At 39.6% G+C, this 21,713-nt stretch overlaps 1 protein-coding gene across 1 annotated transcript; it reads left to right on the forward strand.

Moving 5' to 3' along the window:
- The first annotated feature begins 11,464 nt into the window (after positions 1 to 11,464).
- On the forward strand, positions 11,465 to 21,713 carry TRUB1 (TruB pseudouridine synthase family member 1). Its single transcript, XM_019617835.2, has 6 exons — positions 11,465 to 11,510; positions 12,337 to 12,418; positions 17,007 to 17,079; positions 18,299 to 18,438; positions 19,527 to 19,583; positions 20,939 to 21,713. The coding sequence occupies exons 1-6, from the start codon at positions 11,487 to 11,489 to the stop codon at positions 21,151 to 21,153; spliced, it is 591 nt and encodes a 196-aa protein (XP_019473380.1). The 5' UTR covers positions 11,465 to 11,486; the 3' UTR covers positions 21,154 to 21,713.

Below are 21,713 nucleotides of genomic sequence, written 5' to 3' on the forward strand. Positions count from 1 at the left end.
GTTTGCATTGATATATAGGACCAGATTTCAGTCATTTTCAATTTGGAACATCAGTAAGCAGCTGGAGCTGGATTTAGAAAAGTGAAAAGTGAGAAGTTAGAATACACATTGGATTTATCATCTGAAAATGTGTTCTGAATGCTTCAGACATCATATTTCTTATAAAACGCAGGTTTCTATTTCTGAAAACCTACAGACATGTGCCTTTCTTTTCTTGGCTATGGGCAGAACTGAGCTTAAAATTCATTTGGGGTTAGAATAGATATTTGAATAAGAAAAAAGAAGTGAATGCAATTTTTAGAATTTGCAATTTCAAGAAAAATAATAGCAATTCAGCTGAAGTCAGTTCTTGTGTTTCTCATGGCAATCTGAACAGTACTTGCTTCCTAATTGCTTGCACTTGAGTGACCAGAATCCAAACGCATCCACAAAGGAGTATGCTACAGCATTGAATATTGCTTTTGTAGCAGCTTCTTTACCTGAACATGCTGTTCTGGGAGGTTTCACCAATGCTTTTGTATCCGCTTGCCCTCTGCTGCAGCTGCAGAGTTCTTCTGACTTTGGCTTAGTTGATACTTCCATGTGTCATCCATCTGTGACCTTTTTCAGTAGACATCTGCCTAAAGCAGGCTGGTCTTAGTTCTGAGAGACTATGGCTCAGTTCTGGAAATAGTACAGCCCAGCTCTCCAGGTCTAGAAGTGAGTTCCCAGCCTTCTTTAGGAAATGACTTATCTTGTAAGGCTATATTTTCCTATGCAAGTCTAACCTTCTGTCACTTGACATCTCCCTTTTAAGAACTTGAGAAGAGACATTGAACTAATTCAGCTAAATTAAGTCATCGCAGGTGGATGTGTGAAAGTTGTTGATTTCAAAACACCTAAAGCTCCTAAAGAGCCTCTTAAGCTGATTTTCAGAGTAGAAACAGCTCTGGTGGATTAAGTAGTTTCTATTGTTTTGGCAGAAGAGCATATATACAAGCTCTTTTGTGACCGAAAAAGTAGCTCAAAAAGGCTTAGAGATGCTGCTACAGGACAATGGAAAGGGCACACAGAGGAGAAATGAGCAGTGGAGACAATCCCTCAAGGTCCTCCTGCCAGATCCACTCTCACCTGGCTCTAGGTTGGTACAGGCTGTGTGCTTGAGTGAAGTGAAGATACATCCCTACAGCAGATCTACTATTCCCCTGCAACTGTTCATGTTCTGGTGTGGCAGAGGGTGTGAGGCTGTGCCAGATGGCATGGCAGTCATAAGCTTTTGTTTGGAGCTTGTCTTCCTCAGCTTTCTTATTTTCCATTTATACTTTGGTAACTTTGGCACACGATAACTCAGGAGGCTTGAGGAGGCTGATGCATCTGCTGCAGACAGCTGCTTTTGGTTTTGACCATGCTATAATAAAGGCTGATATCTTAGCAAGAGATCTGATGCAGATAAATTAACAACTGTCTAAATAGCTTTGAGTATTTTTTTTTCTTAAACGTCTTCTGCATATGCCATAAATTTACACTCTGATCTCATCTTTTTACTGCTGTACATACATAGTGTATGCTGAAGCTTTTCTTTTATTCTGCTTATTCTGATAAAGATTTGGCTGAACTGGCTGAACGTCTCTGGTTAGGATTTATTGTTTCATTATAGGAATGTATCGTATCTTGTAAAGAAATATTTCAGTCTATCATTGTTGGCAGCAGAGCTATGCTGAGTGGCCAAAACGTATGTTTCTGCAGTAAACTCCATATGGTGGCTCTGCCAGAGATTGGACTGTTTCTGTGTTTTTTTTTTTTCCTTCAAACGTTGTGTGAAACTTTCCTGACTCTGTGTGGCAGCTATGAACATTATCACTCTATTTGCAACTTATGCACATTATACAGGGAGTGTTACTCATCCACTGCAGATCAAGTTCTCAACTGGTGCTCTGTTGGTTTGACCTCCTTATGAATTAATTCAAAACAAATAAAAATGTGTAGCCAAAGGCAATACCTACTTAATGTTCCAGATCTCACTGAATTCTTACTATTTATTCTGAATTAAAAATATGTGCAAGCTGGCTTAGTTTTTGTTTGTTTGCTTTATTTTTTTTTTTTCAAATGACTCAAGTGAGAGGGAAAAGATGAATCCTTTTGGAGAGACATAACTGAGCATTTAATACCAATTCCATAATTACTCTTCCATCTCACGTTTTGAGATTGGACTTGCCAGGACTTTTCTCACTGCATTGTTTTGGGTGTTTTATTGTGTTTGCAAAGTGAAGAGAGTAGAATGAGGAACTATTTCTCGCTTCACCAGGAAGATGAGTATAATGGGGGTGGGCCAATTTCTATTACGGTAAATTGTTTCAGTCTTGTGGGTGACTGGTCTGTCTCAAACAAAATATAGAAGTGACTTTTTGGGATGGACAAATGGAGTCAAGAGTGCTAGCTACTAGCACAATTTCCCAAGTAGTACTTATGTTTTAAAACCTTTTATCTCCTTGAATGTGCTGGAATGTAGGTACAGCGAGAAGAAATAACTGGGGACTCAGCAGAAGAGAAAAATAAAGGAATAGCAATAAGCAGTGTGATTCTTCTTTGTCCTAACACTTTCTGTTTGGAGATATCTTCCAACACATAAGTATTTATTTTTAGGTGGGATAAAACAGGATAATTAAAATGTTTGGGCTTTAATACTCTGTTTATTTTGTATATTTTTCAGTGAGGTAGCATCTGGGCTCACCCTAGGCATTTTATTTGCATCTTATAGGTATGAATGAGGAAAGGACTTGGCCATCCATCTAACTGTGCTTGAAATCATTGCTTCTTAATGAGGAGAAGGCATATGTGCTTTGTTTTCATCTGAGGGTGCATGGTAATGTCATGGTCTGAAACCCCAATTCAGTGACATGAGGGGGTTTTGGTGTTTGCACAAGTTTGGGCAGGGACTACCTAAAATAGAAAATCTAATGTCAAAAGTTCAAACTTTTACAGAATGGTACACTCTCCTAAATAAATAATAATTAAAAACTCTGGATAGAGTAAAACACAATCTCCAAATCACTGCAAGGACTAGAGAAAGAATATGAACAGAATAAGGATACATCAGTGATATAATATGTGACAACCTAGATTTACTGAAATTGGAAAAAATTTAGGTTCTATGAATCCTGGATGGGAAGTTGAGTAATAGTTCATTGATCACGCCTTCATACTTGTCATTTTCACTTCTATCCCATGAAAGAGGGCTTATTTGTGTAGGAGTTGATTGAACATGACGTATGAGAATTTTGGAAGCATAGAATCATAGGATTGTTGGAGTTGGAAGGAACCTTTAAAGGTCACCTAGGCCAACTCCCCCTGCAAAGAATGGGAGCATCTACAGCTTGATCGGTTGTTCAGAGAAATGTAAGTTGCTTCTTGCAGTGTAATTTGTGGCTTAGGATTTCTGTATTGCAGAATTGTTTCTCCAGAGGATTGAGACCAGATGCTACAAAATACAGTGTCCATGAAGAAGGTTGCCTCACTTTCCTTCCTGTGAATGTCTTACTGTCCTAAAAGATTAGGCTTTAATTTGTATCCCTTAACTTCTCAAACATAAATGTTGTTGGCTGTCTCCATTGAATTTATTTATTTATTTATTAAGTCCTTCACTTCTATCTTTAGGTAATGAGTTCAATCAATTAATAATGCATTGAAAAGAACATCTACTAGTCCTTATAAGGCACAGAATTAACGAAGCCCTTTCTTGTGACTTCATTTGCTTATAGCTCGTTAGACACCGAAGCCCCATGTGGACACTTTGGTATCCAGGAATACAGTGGAGCTCCCTCTGGGGTCTCTTTCTTAGTTGAAGCTCTAATTTTTTTCCCCTTTATCTACCTATTTTCCTGAGATTTATAAGAACTCAGGATCTGTGTGAAATCTGTTCTTCTGCCAACATTTGTGTGTTTTCACATTAGTATGTGCAACATGATGGTGTAAGTGCTAAATCTTAGGCAACCCTGTTTTTCTTTTTAAAGAGGCTTTTTTTCCCCCCACTGTTTTAAAATGTATTTCTAAAACAGTTTGTTCTCCAGTTCATGTACGTGAATTACGAGTGCAAGAAAATAGAGTTGACTTTCCTTTTGAAGGATCCTCTTGGTTGTGTGTTATTTTAAATATAAAATTCTCTCCTGCATCACCAGCAGAGCTCTTTGCCTCAGCTAGCTTTCTTTTGGAGCTGGTAAGATCAAAGCTACTTATTCATACAGTGCATAGTGATGTTGTTCTGTTTTCTTTTTTGTATTCCAATACTTTTAACATTCTCTCGGAAGGGCAAGGTTTGTGGGTAGTGGTAATGCTTTTTTTATTAGATCTGTTGGTATAGTAGAGACAGCTTGGCATTTGAACGTGCAAGCACTTTCTCAGGTCTGAAACAGAAGACAAGGATTTTAAAATTAAATGTAATTTCAGACCTGTTTAGAGAGGTAGGTGTATTTTATACCACTTCTGAAAGAAAATGCATTAATGCTTGTGCCTGTGGTACACCAGCAGTTCTGGTTGGGCAGGCAGATCCGGCAGGTAGGACCCCAAGGGTGTTCCATACAGATGGGCTATGTTTTATGACCTGCTTTAATAAAATGGAGTAAGAAAACAACTTATCTCCCATGTGGGTAGCAAGGTTTTTGTTCACAACCACGTGAGCCAGGCTTCCAGTCACAAGGCTAGGGCATTGCTATTGCTTGCCGGATGGTTCTTCATATGATTTTTGGTGGTGTTTTGCTTCCAAGCTGCACTATTTCCATATCCAGTGGTTTATATTTGTTCTGAGGAATCCAAGTAATACTGATGAGATTGCTCTCCAGCACTTTCACGAGGAAATTTTTCATCAACACCTTGTTTTTTCACTCTATGGCATACACCCTTTTATTCTCACAGCTCCTTGTTTGTGTTATCCCACCCACCCAAGTGAGGGTCTGACTGAATCTGTTTGTATTGAGATGGAAGAAGGAGCAAAAAAGAGTGCTATATGGGGCCTGCTCACTTAAGCAAAATGGATTGCAGTGAGATAAAACACCAGTGCTTTGCCTGCATTCAAGTCCAAAGAAATTATTTCCTTACAAGGAGGGTAGGAGAAGAAAGAAAGATAAGGTTATCTCCTAGGGGAAGGAGAGCGCCTGGTGTATTATACATTGTGGAATGTGAGGGGGGTTAGTGTGAGGTAACGTTACACTGTGCCATAAATCCAACATCTCTATTGAGCCCAACTTCTTTCTGAGCCCGGTGGAGTTATGAATTTTAGTTCCCAGACTTGTTTTGAAAGGTGTTTTATGGGTTTCCCTTGAGTAACAGGACTGGCAGATCAGAGGAGGAGTGATTGTTTTACGAGCAGTGTTAACCCACAGGCAGATGGATGCGTTTCAGCCTTTGTAGACTGGGTGATTCATCCTGACATGTGGTGGATGCTTAATTTCATCCATTTAGGTAACTTTTTTTGTGTGTTCAGTAATGTACATTGCATTCCTGAAATGCAGATAACAGGGCAGAGGAGTCTTGCCTTTTCTGTTACCTGATATTTCTTACAGTACTGTGCAAATACAGAAGGAGGTCTTAGTTGTAGAGAGAATGACTTTCACCTAAAACCTGTGCTATTTATGTCTGTCGCCTATTACAGCTGTATCCAAATGCTGCTGTGAGACTGCTTTTTGTTTAAACCACTACTGATGCCTGAAAATCTTTGCTGAACAAGAGCTTGCTGTTACAATTCCATGCCCTCTTTCCAGAACTGTCTGGCTCACTTATGTACACTCAGCATGTTTTTCAGTCCTGTGTGTATTATTGTATGTTACTGATTGTCCCAAGATATTAACTAAAGATCAATGTTAGTTCATGGAAGTACAGTCTTCCTCCTTATTTTGGTACCAGGAAGATGCATAAAAAGAAGGCTAGGAGGCTGCATGAGTTATGTTGTTTCTGATGTGTTTTGAGAACATGCAGAAGGTGTTATCAAAACTTGAAATAGTGTCTGTGCAAAACAAGATTGAGCAATGTGAAGCCCACGCAGTGGAGGTTACAGAAATTGGGAAGGGCTGAAGTGGTGCCTGGGAAAAGTGGTCTTACCAAATACACATTTGTAGCATCTCCAATTATCTGTTATTTCAATCATGAGGTATATTTTTCCTAACAAATAATAAAAGGAAGCTGATATGAATACCTGCTCTTTCATTACATGCTCAGTATCCCCAGAACACAGTTGTAGAGAAAGAAGCTGTTAGATGGTATAGACAGAAGCTTTCCTGCGGCAGTACCATTGGTAAGCTGGCTTAACATGCTGTGTATTGCTCAAGTCTCTTTTATGTTAACCCCAGAGGCCTAAGCTATTAATAGCTCAGCACCATGCTCTATTAATATTCACACTTTAAAAAACTGTTGGAAATATTGAGTAGACTGACCTATTGTGCTGCAGAAACTCTTTCCACCGAAAATGCTGAGTATTCTAAGAGCATGCTGTAGTGTGATTTTTTTTTTTTTTTCCTATTCTTTTATTTGCAAGGTCAGTGCTGCCCTTTCTATCTTGACCTTTCTATAATTGTGTGTGTCTGTGCTGCATGTACAGTTCTTCCTTACATTCATTCATTAAAAAAAAAAAAAACATAAAAAAACAAACCCAAGGCTGCAACATGGCAAGGCCTTTTCTCTTACTAAAAATCAAAGGAGAAAGAAAATACATTAAAAGGTTTAAACAGCTGTTCTGCATTGTTGTCTGTAGTGCTCACTTCAGGTGACTTAGAGATGCTCTTAGCTCTGCCTTTTAGAACTTGCAGCATCCTAACCTTAGCAGCATCTTTGGATTCTAGAGGCTTTCCTGCTTTCAATTTTATCTGTGAATTTTATGTGTGTGAAGTTTTACCCCCTCTGGAGATACTGTCTTATTTCTGGGCGAGGAATTATGAATATGCTTCAAACTGTTTCTCAGCTGGGAGCTGGAGGCTGTCTGGGTTTATTTTGTGTGCTCTGCAGCGTAGGCGCTAGACGGCTGAATGAGGAAGTGAGTAAAGAACAGGTACTGAAGCTGAAAAGAGAATCTAAGAGCCAGCCTGAGATATTTTGGTGAGTGTGATCGGTTTCTCCAGACAGCAAGTGTCAGGAAGGTTTGAATAAATAGGCTGTGGTTTCCATGCAGCCACTACTGCATGCGAGCCTTCAGTCCTTGAATAGAAAAGATAGAGCCTGTGTTGTGTCCGCGAGTGACACATGGCCATGGTGCTGCCTAGGGGGACCAGTGTTATTGAGGGAGAACAAGCATTCCTGTTGTTGTTGGGATTGTTTGGGGTTTGGTTGTTTTTTCTCCCACTCCTTTCTTCCCTTCCTTTTACCACCAGAACCTAAACTTGCTGGCCTCTTCAGTTACCGCTTTGTCTTCTCTCAACTCCAGGTAAAGCATCTCCTCTGGGCTCCCCTCCTACTGGTCGTTCTGCTCCTTCACTTTGAAAATCCCATCACTCCATGTGCTTGAACTCTTTAAATAAGCTGACATAAGAGGTCAGAAAATCCTGTTAGTCCGAGAGTAAAGATCAGATAGTTCTTCAGCAATGACAGTACAATTACAGCTTCTGGCAGTAAATAAAATTTAGTGCAGGCTTAGCACAAAGTCAGCTTTTTTTTTTTTTTTAGGAGAAAAATGGATGGTGGAATAGTTGTTATGTTTGTGGATATTAAGAGGACATGTTTAGTGTTCGTTAATTTTGAACTTGCTTTGTCACAAAATATTGAACTCCTCCCTAATCCCGCAGCCTTAATTTTGTGTCTGTGCAACCTGCTTTTAAGAGATTAGGGCTCTTTGTTTTTAATATATTGAAATCTACTTAGCGAGAGTGCTTTGTTTTGGAAAATAACTGAAACTATGGCAACCATCTTTTCTTTCAGCGTGTTTGTCTATCTCATGTACTCTCTGTTGTGGTGAGCGTTAGCATACTGGAAACCATTGGTAGCTTCAAATGTTATACGAAGAGCAAATACAAATTATGCAACTATTAAATTCAGAGCACAGTAGTTGTGCTTTAGGAACTATGGGACACAAACTGGATGTCTAGTTAAAACTGAGAGTTGAAAGCCTCTTTGCTGTCTGGATGGCCTAAGCGTATAAAAATATCACTGCTTGCACCAGGCCTGTAGGTTGGATGGAGCAGACACTGAATCACTACTTGCAATCAGTGCTTGCCTGATCTCATTCATGTTCCCTGGAGCACTTGGGTTTACTGTTGTTGTTGTGTTGTTTTTTTTGTCGTTGTTCCTTCAAACTTGTCAGCCACACACAGACATCACTTTGCATAAATTGACTTTCTGTTTCTAGCAGCTCTAGCTGCTCTTTCTTGGCTTCCAGTCTCTTGCACGTGGGCCGGAGCCTTTATTTATTTTCCTTTTACACTTCTGTGTTCAGTTGTTGCTGTGATTAGAAAATGGGTCATCCTTGGATGAACTCTTTTGAACTGCCTCTTGCAGGAGTTCTCCTTGCTGGGAAGTTCCTGCATTGGGAGCCATGTTAAAATCTTCTTGACAGCTACTGGTGACCTTATTTCATAACTCTGTTTCTGCCTTGTTCCTCCAAAGCATTGCTGTTTAAGAAAAGCTTTTAAGCATGTTTTAGTTTAAGATTTCAACTGTCTGGCTTCTTTCCCAAAAAATTTAAAAAAAAAAAAAAAAAGACTCTTTGATATATTAACAATTAAAATGGAGAAGTTCTGTTCCACGTCTGTCTGGCATTCGCGCTGATAAGTGGGGCAGACGTGCCTGGCACTCAGCCCAGGGCCTTCGGAGCTGTGTGGCTGCAGAAACCCTTGAACAGGAGAGGGCTCTTCCTCCTCTTCTTCCTCTCACAGTTAAATGTGCATACTGGTAAAGCCCTGTCCTTTCTCTTGCTGTGTTCATACTTTCCTTCTCCTGCAAGCTACTATCAGGATTTGGCTTAAATTGGATTTGAAATCAAAAAGCCAAATGATAACTCTTCTGTTAGCAAGATATTATTGTATTTATTGATTGTGAGAATTCTGATAGCGCCTATGGTTGTGGCTGAAACGAAACTTCTCTGTATGTGTTCTTTCAGGTTTAGTAGAGATTTGTCATTTCTTTCTTCAGGGTTCCTGTCACCCTGTTTTCTCAGGCACTGGCTTCTGGGTATGTCCTTCTGCTCACAGGTGTGGCAGCAGCCATGTGGCTTCCAAAGCACAATCCTCATCTTGTTGTGGTTGCATGCACCATATATTCGTATATGTATCCCCCAGTCTGCTGGACACTTCTCATGTTACATCATCATTGAGTGCAGTGTTTGTCATTTCAAAGCATCTTAAGGTTGTCTCTCACTAGTGTGAATGAAAGAGTTCCTTATACTTGAAGGCTTCTGATCACTTTGCCTCTTGTTTCAACTGTCATAACGTCAAGAAAAATGCTTTCTAGACAGCAAAGATCTGTAGCCATTCCCTAATGCATGATGCTGTATGAAGGTCTTATCCCCTCAGGGCTATATTGTTCTAACAGTTGGGAGTCTTTGGGGACAACTGAGCACACCATTAGAAGTTGAAATTAATGCACAATGCTACAGTGCATACAGGATACGAGTGGGAATGCTTCATCTTAACTTTTAATGTGCCATGCTTGCATACTGTAGCTACCTATAGCAGAAGCTGAGGTGCTGGTTTTAATCTTTAAACGATTTCAGTCTTGATCTCTTGAGATAAGCATGGGGAAGGAACATAAGGGCTATCCATTGGCAGTGTGCTCTGGTGGGCTGCAGAGGCTGGGTTGTTTCCTGTAGCAGTCTGGATCTGTGAGGCTTTTCCACTAATTGCAAGATCTACTACCTTGTTTTTTTTGTTTCAGGTTGAGTGGGCTGAAGTCAGTTGTAAGCCATTGCCAGCTGTATTCCTGTGGGGATTTATAACTTGAGAGTACAGGAGGAATGTCACTGGATATGTTTTAATAAATCTGTAAGAAATAAATGACTGTCAACACAAGTGAGGAAAGGTCACCAAACACTTACTGGATGGCTCAATCCATTGGGCTGTGCAAGTTAGAGGCTAAGGAGAATGAATGCTGAATTTCGACACAAAATAAGAGGAATGATAGATTAAATCTGGACTCTCATCTTACCTTCTACAGTGTCTGGGTCCTGGATACCAACAAAGGGGAAGTAAACTCTACTAAGTGGTCAGTAAGAATTATGATGTATAATTGTAGATGTCCAAGGACACTCCAGAGACTGATACATAAACCATCTCTAATTCTTAATTTTCTGACCTGTTCTAGCCTTCTTAGTGGATTATTGTATTTCTGACTTGAGTGTTTTGTGACTCTTTGAAGGCTCCTCTAAGAAGTGACAATCTGTAACTAATTTTAAGGTTTCTTTCTTTCTTTTTTTTTCTTTTTTGGATGGCTTTTGAAGGATGGCTTTCTGTCCTTTTTTTTTTTTTTTTCCAGAAACCAAAGGGCAAGTCAAGTGTTGAGCTTTGGATAGTATGGTTCATACTACTTGTGTTTTCATATAAACATTCTATATTATCTGCCCACTACTGGGAGGTCAAGTGCAGCTTATTATTAAAACAGACAGCCTGACCCAAAACAGAATTGGGAAGAAAAAGTGCATTCAAAATGAAGTAGTATCAGTACTTCCATTTGGAGATGTTTAATCAGAAGAGGTATGAAGTTTTCAGATTTTAAGTTTCCCCGAACTGCTCAGATCATTCATTGTGCTATAATTGTTAAGATCCTCTCACATTTTTTATTAACCTCTAGAAATAACTGCTGAATAGTGTCTCTTTCTAACTGTGCTATTAAAGTTAAGAACTAGATCATTAAATGTCTCAGAGTGCAAGCAATTTTATGGTCCTAAAAGCAGATGATGTACTGTTAAGTTGTTTATTGTGGAGCGGCCTTCGAGCCTTCATCCACTCTTCCTTCCTTTTCTTTTCCATACTTTCCAGAAGTAAACATGACAAATTACAGGTAGATATCTAAATGCCTGATTTTGCAATTTTCTGGTTTGGGCATCTTTAGTATTTGGAAAAAAGTATACTTTGCTTACCATGTTAGGACTACAGCTATTGTTATGGTGAAGTCTGCAGTCCGCTGCCTCTTGTCTATTTCTGCTGCTTCCATTTACTGGCAGTCGCTTGAAGAAATACATTCAAGTGGCAGGTTGTCACACAGAACAAAATCAAGACATGTCTTAGTAGTCCCATTCTGTAGGTGTGTAGGAATATAAATCACTATTATTGCTTGAACTTGTTGGTTCTTTGCAGGGATATGTAAAAGGATGAATTGCATTAAATTGTGGTATGTTAGTACTTCTACCTGTCTGGATGTTCCAGTAGAATTTGGCCAACCAGGTTCTGGAAGGTGTCTTTTTATGACTTAGTTCAAATTCTTACTAGCTCAACTGTGGTAAAGTTAGTTGAAGCCTCCTTCCTGGGAGTTAGGCTGGTGGAACACCTTGTATTTTTTTTATTTTTTTTTAATTTTTTTATTTTTTTTCCCCCTGGACCATGGAAATGCTTGATATAGGGCAAGTGAGTCTCTGCGGGTCAGCTGCCCTGTGAAAGCCATGGGGCAGCTCTTCCTCGGAAACCTTCAGCCAGCTTCTTCAGGTTCTGCCTGGCAGTACTTGTGGGGAAAACATGGCAATATGGACTAGAGCTGCTGGCCTGGGAACAGGTTCAGTGCTTGGAAGTTACAAATACGCATTCAAGATAAATCTTTAGGCTTAAGAAAAAGCCCTGAAATTGAAATATTGTGTGAAGCGATGACAAACAGAGATGTCTGTCAGTGGCCTTAGTCTCCATGTGCTAGGCACAATGTCCTTACCGTATTCCAGGTGTTCATAGCTCCTTTAGCTTTAGGCTGTTGCGTATCACTACATCTTCAGCTGAACTGTTGTAATGCTGTGACTTGGAACCTTGGAAGTGGTGTTTTGCTTTCAGTAGAAAAGTTCTCTGTGTACCTTAGAAACAAACAAAATTGTGAAAGAACAGAAGCACTGTGCATGAAAGGTACTCTTCTTGGCTTGCTTAAATAGTGACATAGGAAACTTTATGGAGACTTTGGATTTTAGTGCTATAACTTTCTTTATGATGTATTTGTAGGTAGAAATCAGATCACTTGCTTCTTCCTTGGCTTTCTAAAAAGTCATAGGCCTACGTAATGCCGTGTTTAATTTCTTTTGAGTTCCCTCTCATCTTTACTTTTGCTTACCCAAAGATATAATTCTTTCTGGCCTCATCTGAAGTATTTACTGTTTTGCAGGCATTTAAAAAAAAACAAAAAGAAAAAAGAAAAAAAACACCAAAGAAAAGTTGAAATCTGATCGTCTTTTTTTTTTTTTTTTTTCCTTCCCAGAAGTACACTGCTGTTGGACTACTGGGCAGAGCTACTGATACATTAGATGCTACAGGAAAAGTAACTGAAGAAAAGCCTTATGGTAATGACAAACGAATCGATATGCTTGATGTTATTTGAAGGCATAAACTGACTATGTCATAGAAGAGTGGAAGAGATGTTTGGGGCTCTGTGAATTAAATTTAAATGTGAAATCAAACTAAGATTATTTCATCTTCAACTTCAGTGCTCATCTACTTCAGTCCAGCTTCATGCAGTTGTGTCCGGTGTGAGTGTATGTTTCTGTTGAGTGGAAAGAGAACAGTACAGGCTGTAGATTAAGAGGGAGAAAATAGAATTGAGCAAGACTGTCATTTTAAATCTTGAGCAGGCTGACAAATAGCATGCTGTGTCCAGTAAAACTTTCCTCTTTCAGTGTGTAGTCTTGTGAGTCCTCTTTGAGTAAGGCCCTTCACAGCCAGTAGAAGAATAAAGTACCCAGATCTTCCCTCCAAGATGTCTGTTTAACTACAGACTTTGTGACATAAAATGAGGATGGCAGGATGGCATAAGCTTCCCTCTACATATGTTTACCTACCAAATCTTGCTCTTGTTTGCAGTCTATGTCCTAGCAACTTCAGTATATGAGATTTTCTGACCCACAGAGCAAGGGTTTAAGGGTTGAGGAATAGAATACATAAGGAATACATAAACATGATGAAAAAGGTGGCTTGTATTCCATTCCTCAACCCCAATCTCCTTTCTTCTGTTGTCTTTCTTTTTACACAAGGCGTACAAGCATGATTTTGTTGTCCAACTTAAACCCTATGAATCAATCCAAATTGCATTATTTGCTAGGCAGTGCTATTTAGAGATGTTGGATCACTTGCTTTTGTCTCAGGACTGAATTTCTTTCTGAGCTTCTAAAGAACTGAATGCCAGCATGGTATTGAGAATTTCTAATTGCAAAATTTTGTGATGACTGGTAAATGCTTCCCTGGTATTTTCTAACTCTCAAAGTGGGATGCTGTAGCTCTGCTGCAATGAGTATTTGTTGTAAAATGTTCGCAAAGAAACTGTGGATTAACTTTTCAAGTAGATTAAGCCCCCATTGTCAATTAAAAAAAAAAAAGCTATCAGTCCCACAGAGAAGCTCAAAATATGCTTTCACAAAAAGTATTGGCACTGGTGGGACAATACAGTACTGGATTTGGGACATGGCTTCCTTTTGTAGGAAGGAATGCTTATGAAATTGGTCTGTTGCATTCCTTATTCAAATCAGATTCTAATTCTTCCTAAAGAAAGATTAAAGAACATGTGCACTCCCTTTTCTCCATGCTACCTACGTATTTTATCTTTCCTTCCTTCCTTACCTTCAAATAAAGCAGGTATTTCTCCAGTGCTTTCTCAATGCAGCTTGGCTTTCTGGGTGACTCACTCAACCCTGATTTTAATTGCTACTCCAGGAGCATACACAAAAGACATTTGAGACAATTTTCAGCATTTCTTGACATCCAGATGGATCCTGGGAGATGCTGAGCATCTGCTAGAGAATGCAGACTCTGCAGTGCCAGCAGAATGCAGGGCTGGGACCTGGAGCAGGAGAGGGCAGTAAAACAGCCTGCAGGATGTGTAAACCTCCTCTGGAATGACTCTGCTGGACCCAAAGAATAAAGTGCCTGAAGAAAGTTGCCTCCCATGATAAAGTGTCAGATTGTAGTCCTCAAGGTGATTCTAGGCAGCACTTTGAATAGCTAACTGTTGTGTGCTAAGTTGATCACAGTGAAGAATGTGTTAGAGATTAAGCATGGGTTTAATCTCTTCTAGACTTCTGATAATTTTTGTTTGCTTTTTTAGCTTGTATTATCACATGAGATTTACTTAAGGCTTCATGCTGCTCCCAGGCTCTCAGTTGCTGACTTTGGAAGCAGCAAGGGTTTAGTCTTTCTCTGTTACTTTCTTAGAAACTCTAGTGTTTGCAGCCTTTCTGTAACTACAAACAGGAACGTTCATTCTGAAACTTGCTTCCTCCCAGCTGCTCACAGACTATATTCAGATTTGGGGAACGGAACTCCTCAGGGTTTTCTCCATGTTTCTGCTGATTATGCTACTCAAACTTTAAAATGCTGTCTTTTCAGCATTCTGCTTGTCTGTTTGCAATTAGTTGCTGCCAGATTGAACTGAGGCCAGCTGCTGTAGTTTCCTTGGACAGTTGTGGCTAATTCTTCTGGCCTTGTGTTCTTCTTCAGTAGGGCTTGTTAGCAAGCACAGGGTGTGATCGCACTGCAGAGGGGACTTCTTGAGGCTGTGGCACCTCTTGGTTTGGTAACTTCTACAGCTTTCTATGTGTTTACAACAGGACAACATTTATGTAGTCATCAGCACTCAAAAGCACTGCTGTTCTTGAAAACTTTTGTTTTAGGAGCCAAAGCATTCTGGATGTTTTTAGGATATTGGAGAAGTTTTGGGTGCTGATAGAATTACAGGGGATGTTCCAGTGGAAGAAACAGTCTGTGCAGACGGCATGTAACCCCACTGTTGGTGTAAGAGGTTTAGGAAGAAATTTAGAAAATAGTGATGAATTAAATGTCTTTCAAATAGTGCTCACACAGAGCATCTGTAGTTGTTTTGTTTGAAGCGAGGGCTGTCATTACTCCTGGGGATGGGATGCAGTTGTCCCATGGGACAAACTTAGTCCTGAATCAGGGCAACAGTCCCTTAACCTCCTCTGAAAGGGCAGATTGCTGCTACTTCAATCCAGCTTCTAGCAAATCTTGTGTTCTGGGATATGGCAGATGAGGATGTTTAACATTTCCAATCAGGGTAGTGGGGAGGGTGAGCTTATTCTTGGTAGCAGGAATGACTGGGATCTGTGCCAGGTAAGTATTGGAAAAACCTCTATAACCCTTGGTCTCAGAGAGTAGAGAAAGGAAGTCACACAGGAGAGAAACTTTGGGAACTGTGGAAACTATTCATTCTTTATGGATGTGCTTATATTCCATGCTTAACAGAGGGCTGAGTCACATGTTGCTGGGTAAAAATTCTACCAGCTTGCTGTAGGGAAGAGCAAGAATCCAGCACAGCCCTTAGCACAAAGGCAATGCATACTGGAATAGAAAAAATAAAAACAATACATTTTCAGAGTTGAATTCTGACCACCTTGAGCTGTGGTGTATCACAGAAAACAAACATGACTTATTCTATATCTCAACAAACTCATCTGTAAATATTTAGTTTGATAACACACTGCACAGCTTTGTAAATGGCTTTATACATCATTCCTCACATGGGGATTTCTTTTTCCTTAGATGTTAAATACTAAAGTCTAGCCTAAAACAATGTGGAGTTTGCAAGAAGGCTGACAGGATCACGGGCATCAAGTTGAGTCAAGCTAACTTTTCTCTATGACTGTCTTGTGATACATTGCTAAACTACAGTAGTGCAATCAGATTGAACTGATGGCCCTTCGGAAGAAGATCCAGACTTAATGTGCAAGCAATTCTGTAATTTCTGCTCCATGTTCTGTTGCATGTTGTTCTCTCTCAGCATCCCCGGCCTATCCCCTGTGTGCCTTGCTGTTAAAAACACTTCTGGAGACAGTGGTGCTGCTTAGGGACAGCAGGTGCTCCCAAGGCTGCAAAATGTGCATTGTGGAAAGGAGGTGCTGTATTAACATCTTCAAAACTTTGTGTGAAAGAAACCTCTTCCTTCTTATTTTCAGCATAAAGGACATCAGTTTTGTAAGGACTGCAAAGTCCTTACAAGTGCAGCTCTTCTCCAGAACAAGTTAATTTCATTTATATATGCTAGGGTGCTGTTGGCTTAGGGTGATACTAACAAAATATAACTTATGAGGCAGAGGACTAAATAGTTACTGAAGTGCATTTTTATTACAGATCTCATGTACAAAAGCAATGTACAAAAGTACAAATACTTCCTAAACAAATTAGGGTTTTATGTCATCTCTACTGAATAGCGTTTTGGAGGACCGATGCAAGCAGCTACTTTACTTCAATTGTAGCCTTCTAATAAAGGTGGGGCAGGTGTATATGTGTACCATTGAGAGAACAAATTTCTAAAAGTCGTTGCTTTCTCTTACAGGATATCTTCAGTACAGCTGACTTACTTATATATAACAATACCTTTGTGAGAATCTACAAGTTAGATGTTTGATAGAGGAATTCAATGTGTTGTTCCAGATGCAGTCTTTTTCTTTGCTGGGAAAAAGAAGTGCAATGCTTTTGTTCTCCAGTAACCTGTTGTATTTTTTCCTTGTGCTTAGGCACTCTTAAAGAGAAGTTGCCAAGGCCAGATGAGCATTTTATTCTTCTCAGGCTCTTAGCAAGGTTTAGAATAGCACAAGATTTGTAATTTTTGTGTAGTTCCCAAGAAAAATCAGTTGTTAGTCCTGGTAGAGAGAAATTGCATAGCAGAACTATGTATGTAGGGATTTCTGCCCTTCTGAATGCATCCAGACTGTCTTAATCACCCTGGACCGTTTGTTCCATCTTGTCGTGCTAATTTACACTCCTACCTACATTCTGTTTATCTTTCTTTAGCATTGTTCATCCAATCTAAATTCAGGCAAGAGGTACCACTTTTTATCTCTTTGTAAAACATGATTGGTTCCATTAGTGCAATATGAATAGCCATTGTTAACTCTTTTTTTTTTTTTTCTTTTCTTTTGACAGACCAAGTAACAAAAAGAGACCTTGAGAATGTGCTGCAGAAGTTCACAGGGGACATAATGCAGGTTCCTCCACTGTAAGTTCTGCAACATTCTGAACTCTCAGCTGTTGGGACTTGCCAACAGGACTTGATTATGGCAGAAATGACGTAGAGACATTTTGGCAAGGAGGTAGAGGCAATGTAGACTTACAGGTTTAACATTTGCAACTGTCGGTCATGCTGCTTTGAACATCCAGTTCAAAAGGCAACCTGGAGTCTGTTTTGTTGATAAAGTAGAGTAGCAGTCTTAAGCAACTCTTACAGGACTGGGGTGGATTCTGTCCTGTCTTCCATTTAGAAGAGAAAGCCTCAAGAATTTAACTTTAGCTACAGAATAGGCTTACTAACATCAGCTTGGAAGTTCCTTAAATGTCTTCAAATCAGTTTTCTGAATACTTAGAATAGGAATAAATTGTTAGTGATTTAAACTTCCTTAGCTTTACAATTTTCATCTAGTCAGGTGAGCCATGGTAACTGGCAGTAAGTGCTTAGCTTGTGACAGATGGCTTTCATGGTGATTTAAACTAATGTGCTTTCCTCTGCATTTGCATTGGCTTGGTTACTGTGGCTCCACTGTGAGCCTTGTAAGGTCAGTAATTCAGTAGGTGTTCTGTTTGTGTGACCTTTTCAAATTACCTTCTAGTAATTTGAGCAAAATCATTTTTGATTTTGTTATAGCTGTCTTTCTGTCAGGGCCAAAGTGGGAGCTTTGGATAAAATTTAACATTATGAATGAAATTAATGGATTAAGTTTTTGTCCTAAACACCCCAAAACAAGGCTACATAACCTGGCAGCTGCTGTGCAGGGAAGACCCTGGTCTGAGTGAAGTTAAAAGGCAGAATTACAGGTGTTGCCTTAGCAATGCCCAGTGCTCACCCTAACACAGCACTGAAGCAGCATGTATGGTAGGCTTCTGAGTGATGAAATGCTAGAGGCAGCTGCAAGCATTGTACCTCTCACAGCAACTCTTTGCTTTTATAAACTGCAAGCTGAGTGATGAAACTCTTAAATCTGAGCAACAAGAGGTAATTTGAAGACCATCTCTTGTTTTCCAGGGTACATAACTACTGGTGAATGAGATTATTTTGTGTCCAAGAGATTTCAGAAGTACTTGCTAGGTTTAATGTTTTTGTGTGGGAGCATGCAGAAAGGATTAGAAGAGTAAGTGTATGCTGCTGTGGTACAATATTAACAGGAGGGGAAGCTTGTTCTTTTCTAACCGGCTGACGTGTTTTTCGTGCTCTCTCTGATCAGCTATTCTGCTTTGAAGAAGGATGGAGAAAGGCTATCAACTCTAATGAAGAGAGGAGAAGCAGTAGAAGCAAAGCCTGCTCGGCCAGTAAGAGTGTACAGCCTCTCTCTCCAACAGTTCCAGCCACCACTGTTCACACTGGGTAAAGGCCAAAGATTATTACATAGGGTGATGCTACCAGCGTGTGTGTTAGTGCTTATTTATAATCAGAATGGGACTAAGATATTGAAATGGGTTCGTTTCCCTCATCTACTTATTTTGGTGTGAGCCTGTGTGCAAAGACTTTCACTTTGCAGTAAAAGCACCGTATTTTGGTTTAAGTTAAGCTGATTATTTGTAATCTTTCTGTGAGGGAAAATTCTGAGAGACTGGTCAGCAGATTATTTGCATCTGTCCATAATTTTGCAACCTCCAGCTCACTCCTCCTTTCTCAGGTCTGCTTACTTCACCTGACCCATTCTTTTGCCTTGATGCACAGAGCTGCTGGCATCTCTCCCTGTGTAACAGGGGTCCAGTATCAGCTATTGTCAGGGCTTTTCTAGTTTGCATTGGCAGGATCTTACCCTTTCTTCTGTCATCATTAAGAAGCACATTAATAAATCAAAGATCCTGTTGTAAATGTTTTATGCTACTCTGAGGTTTGGATAATCGTTTGCATTGAGGTACTACCTGGTTGACCCGCAATCCTCTATTGGACCAGATTGTATATGGTGAGCTGATTTGAGTGACAGATCTCAGTGCTGTGTTACTTCAGGCCTTACTTTCTGGTTGGGTGACCAGAAGCTGATCACTGGCAGTAGGGGAAGTTAAAGGGGAATTCTGAAATGTCAGCAGCATTCATTGGAGCTGCCCAAGTGCAGTATCTTAAAAGCATTGGTAGCTATTTTAGGTTATACCTGAAATAAGTTGGTTTCATCATTAGAAATATGAAACAACCTTCTGAAATCTTAGGAATGAATAGAACTGAAGCATTTTTAACAGACCATAGCAAGTACTTAATTTCTAGCGAGTTAGTTCAGTTGCCATTGTATTTGCCTTCCCTCCTGTCTGGCTTAGCAATCTCACCCGCACATATGTTACAGGCTGAATAATTGATGTTGCATCCTATAAATATTTTATCACTGGGTTGTTTGCTCAGTGCATTTTTACATTTGTTTGGGAGCACGGTTTCTATGTGAAGCAGATTTCACATTCTGCTGGCAATTTACCATGTCACCATTAACGTTCCAGATGTCGAATGTGGCGGCGGCTTTTATGTCAGGAGCCTGGTCAGTGACATTGGCAAAGGTGGGTATGAGGAGATAAAGAAAGTGATGGTTTTCAGAAGTAATGTGTCTGCTTATAGAAAACTCTTGCCTTTTTTTTTTTTTGTGTCCAGCCACCAAACTTAGGTACAGTTATGCAGCTTTGTGTTGCTATCACTTGCTTTTAAGTACTAGAGTATGTTCATTAGGAGCATGAAGGAATGAAGCCTAAGTAATTGCTGAAGAACTCTGGGGGCTGGGGGGATAAAAATGGAGTGAGGAATAGCACTGAGAAAGAAAATGCAAGGCAAGGTGGGAATCCTTTTTTTTCCCCTCTCCTCCATATGTTAAAGCTAACTCAGATTAAGGGTGAGAAGAAGCAGAAGAAAGATTCTGCCTTTTTAAACATTATTCATCGCATTTTGAAAACAGATTGCACAGAACATTACCATGCACATAATAAACCCTGTCTGCTGGAAAGTCGTCTTCACTTGTGATTATTTTTCTAGTGTTTTCTTTTTCCTTCCCTTGTACTGAGAATGATGTTGCTTTCCCACAGGATTATTTGTCTTGCGTCCTATATTTATCAAACTGCATGATGGAGGACAGATAGACCATTTCAGTATTTTTTTATTAAGTGATACATTTGCAGACCAAAAAACAAGCGATGTATCCTGTGAATTTCAATGTTATTGCTTGTGCTTAGGGAAGTCAAAGATTCTCCTGCTATAGCCTCCTGTGTATAGCGGATTGTGTTTAGTCACTTAAAAAACACACCAAGATTAAAATCTCTTCCCTGCTGACTCTTTTTCAAACTATGAAATGCAGGAAAAATCCTTCTGCCCTCTGAATGGGTGGACAGGAATATTTTAGTACACCTTTATACTGAGGAGTCAGCTCCAGTTGCTTTTATCTTTGGTAACTCCTTGTTATGTAATTATGTTCTATGTGTATTTAACCCATCAGAGGATCCATTTAAATTTCAAATGTTTCCATATCTTAGTTTATATTATCTTGGAGAGTGTCAGAGGGATAAGAATCACAGAATTCTTCTTGAAGACAAAAATGCTAAGGCCTCTAAGTACGAGGAAAATCAGCACGTGGTCCTCACAGTCGCTTGTGAATATGTAACGTGTTGCCTTTATTTTATGTCAGTATTTTTCTTTCTGATTTAAATCTGGAAAACTTCCTGACAACTTTATGTCAGATTTTGAACTCTTACTGCACTGAAGGTCTACTGAAATCAAAGGAATTCCTTGCCTCAGACTTACGAAGATGTAAATGAGTGATGAATGTTCACTTCAAACTAAGCAGAGCAATGCAGAAGGCTACGTATAGAAAAATAAGTTAAATTCGACCATGCATTTCTTGTAAATTCTTCTTTCTCCTGTACTGTAGAACTTTCAACCTGTGCCAGCATACAGGAGCTGACCCGAACCAAACATGGACCCTTTACGCTGGAGGAGCACGCGCTTCATGAAGACAGATGGACAATTGATGAAATTGCACGATCCTTAGAGCGTTGCATGTCTCTTTTCCCAGGAGAGCAATCTCATAAAAAATTTAAGACAGAGTTTCCTGGAGAAACTGCTGTGAGCCGTGAAGATAAGTGATAAGTTGGGTCAAGGAAAAAGACTGAATGATTGAGATGTTTTTAGATTGGATTGGGATTGTCTTGCCTTTTGTATAAATTTACAGGTCTGTGTTGGGAGGGTGACAAAATGCAGTGCGACACGAATGGTTCTTCTGTTTTCTGGGGCTAGAACATGCACTGAAAACATCCAGTGCCTGCTGCTCCATGATCTGTTTATTTCTCTCATTACATACTGTAAATTGTTCTGCCACTGACGTCAAGTCTGCATAAACTTTTAAAGAACTTACAGGGTGCCCTACAGCTGTTGTTACTGATTCTTCAATAAAAAATTACAAACCTTAGGATTTACTTAACGTGCTCCAAAGAAAAATCCTTTTTTTCCTTGACAGATGCTTCCAAACACTGAAGTGCCATAGTGACAGGACTTTCATATCTGCAAGGGTATATGATTGTGGAGTGGCAATTTGTTTTCTTGAAATCCATTTTGGAAAATGCCCACTTGACTGTAGTTTTTGCTATGCAGATTGTTCTTTCAGTCAAATGTTATCCAGAATGCATTAAACGTAAATGCTGATGTTT

Source organism: Meleagris gallopavo, chromosome 8 (assembly GCF_000146605.3).
Source record: "Meleagris gallopavo isolate NT-WF06-2002-E0010 breed Aviagen turkey brand Nicholas breeding stock chromosome 8, Turkey_5.1, whole genome shotgun sequence".
NCBI classification, from domain to species: domain Eukaryota; kingdom Metazoa; phylum Chordata; class Aves; order Galliformes; family Phasianidae; genus Meleagris; species Meleagris gallopavo.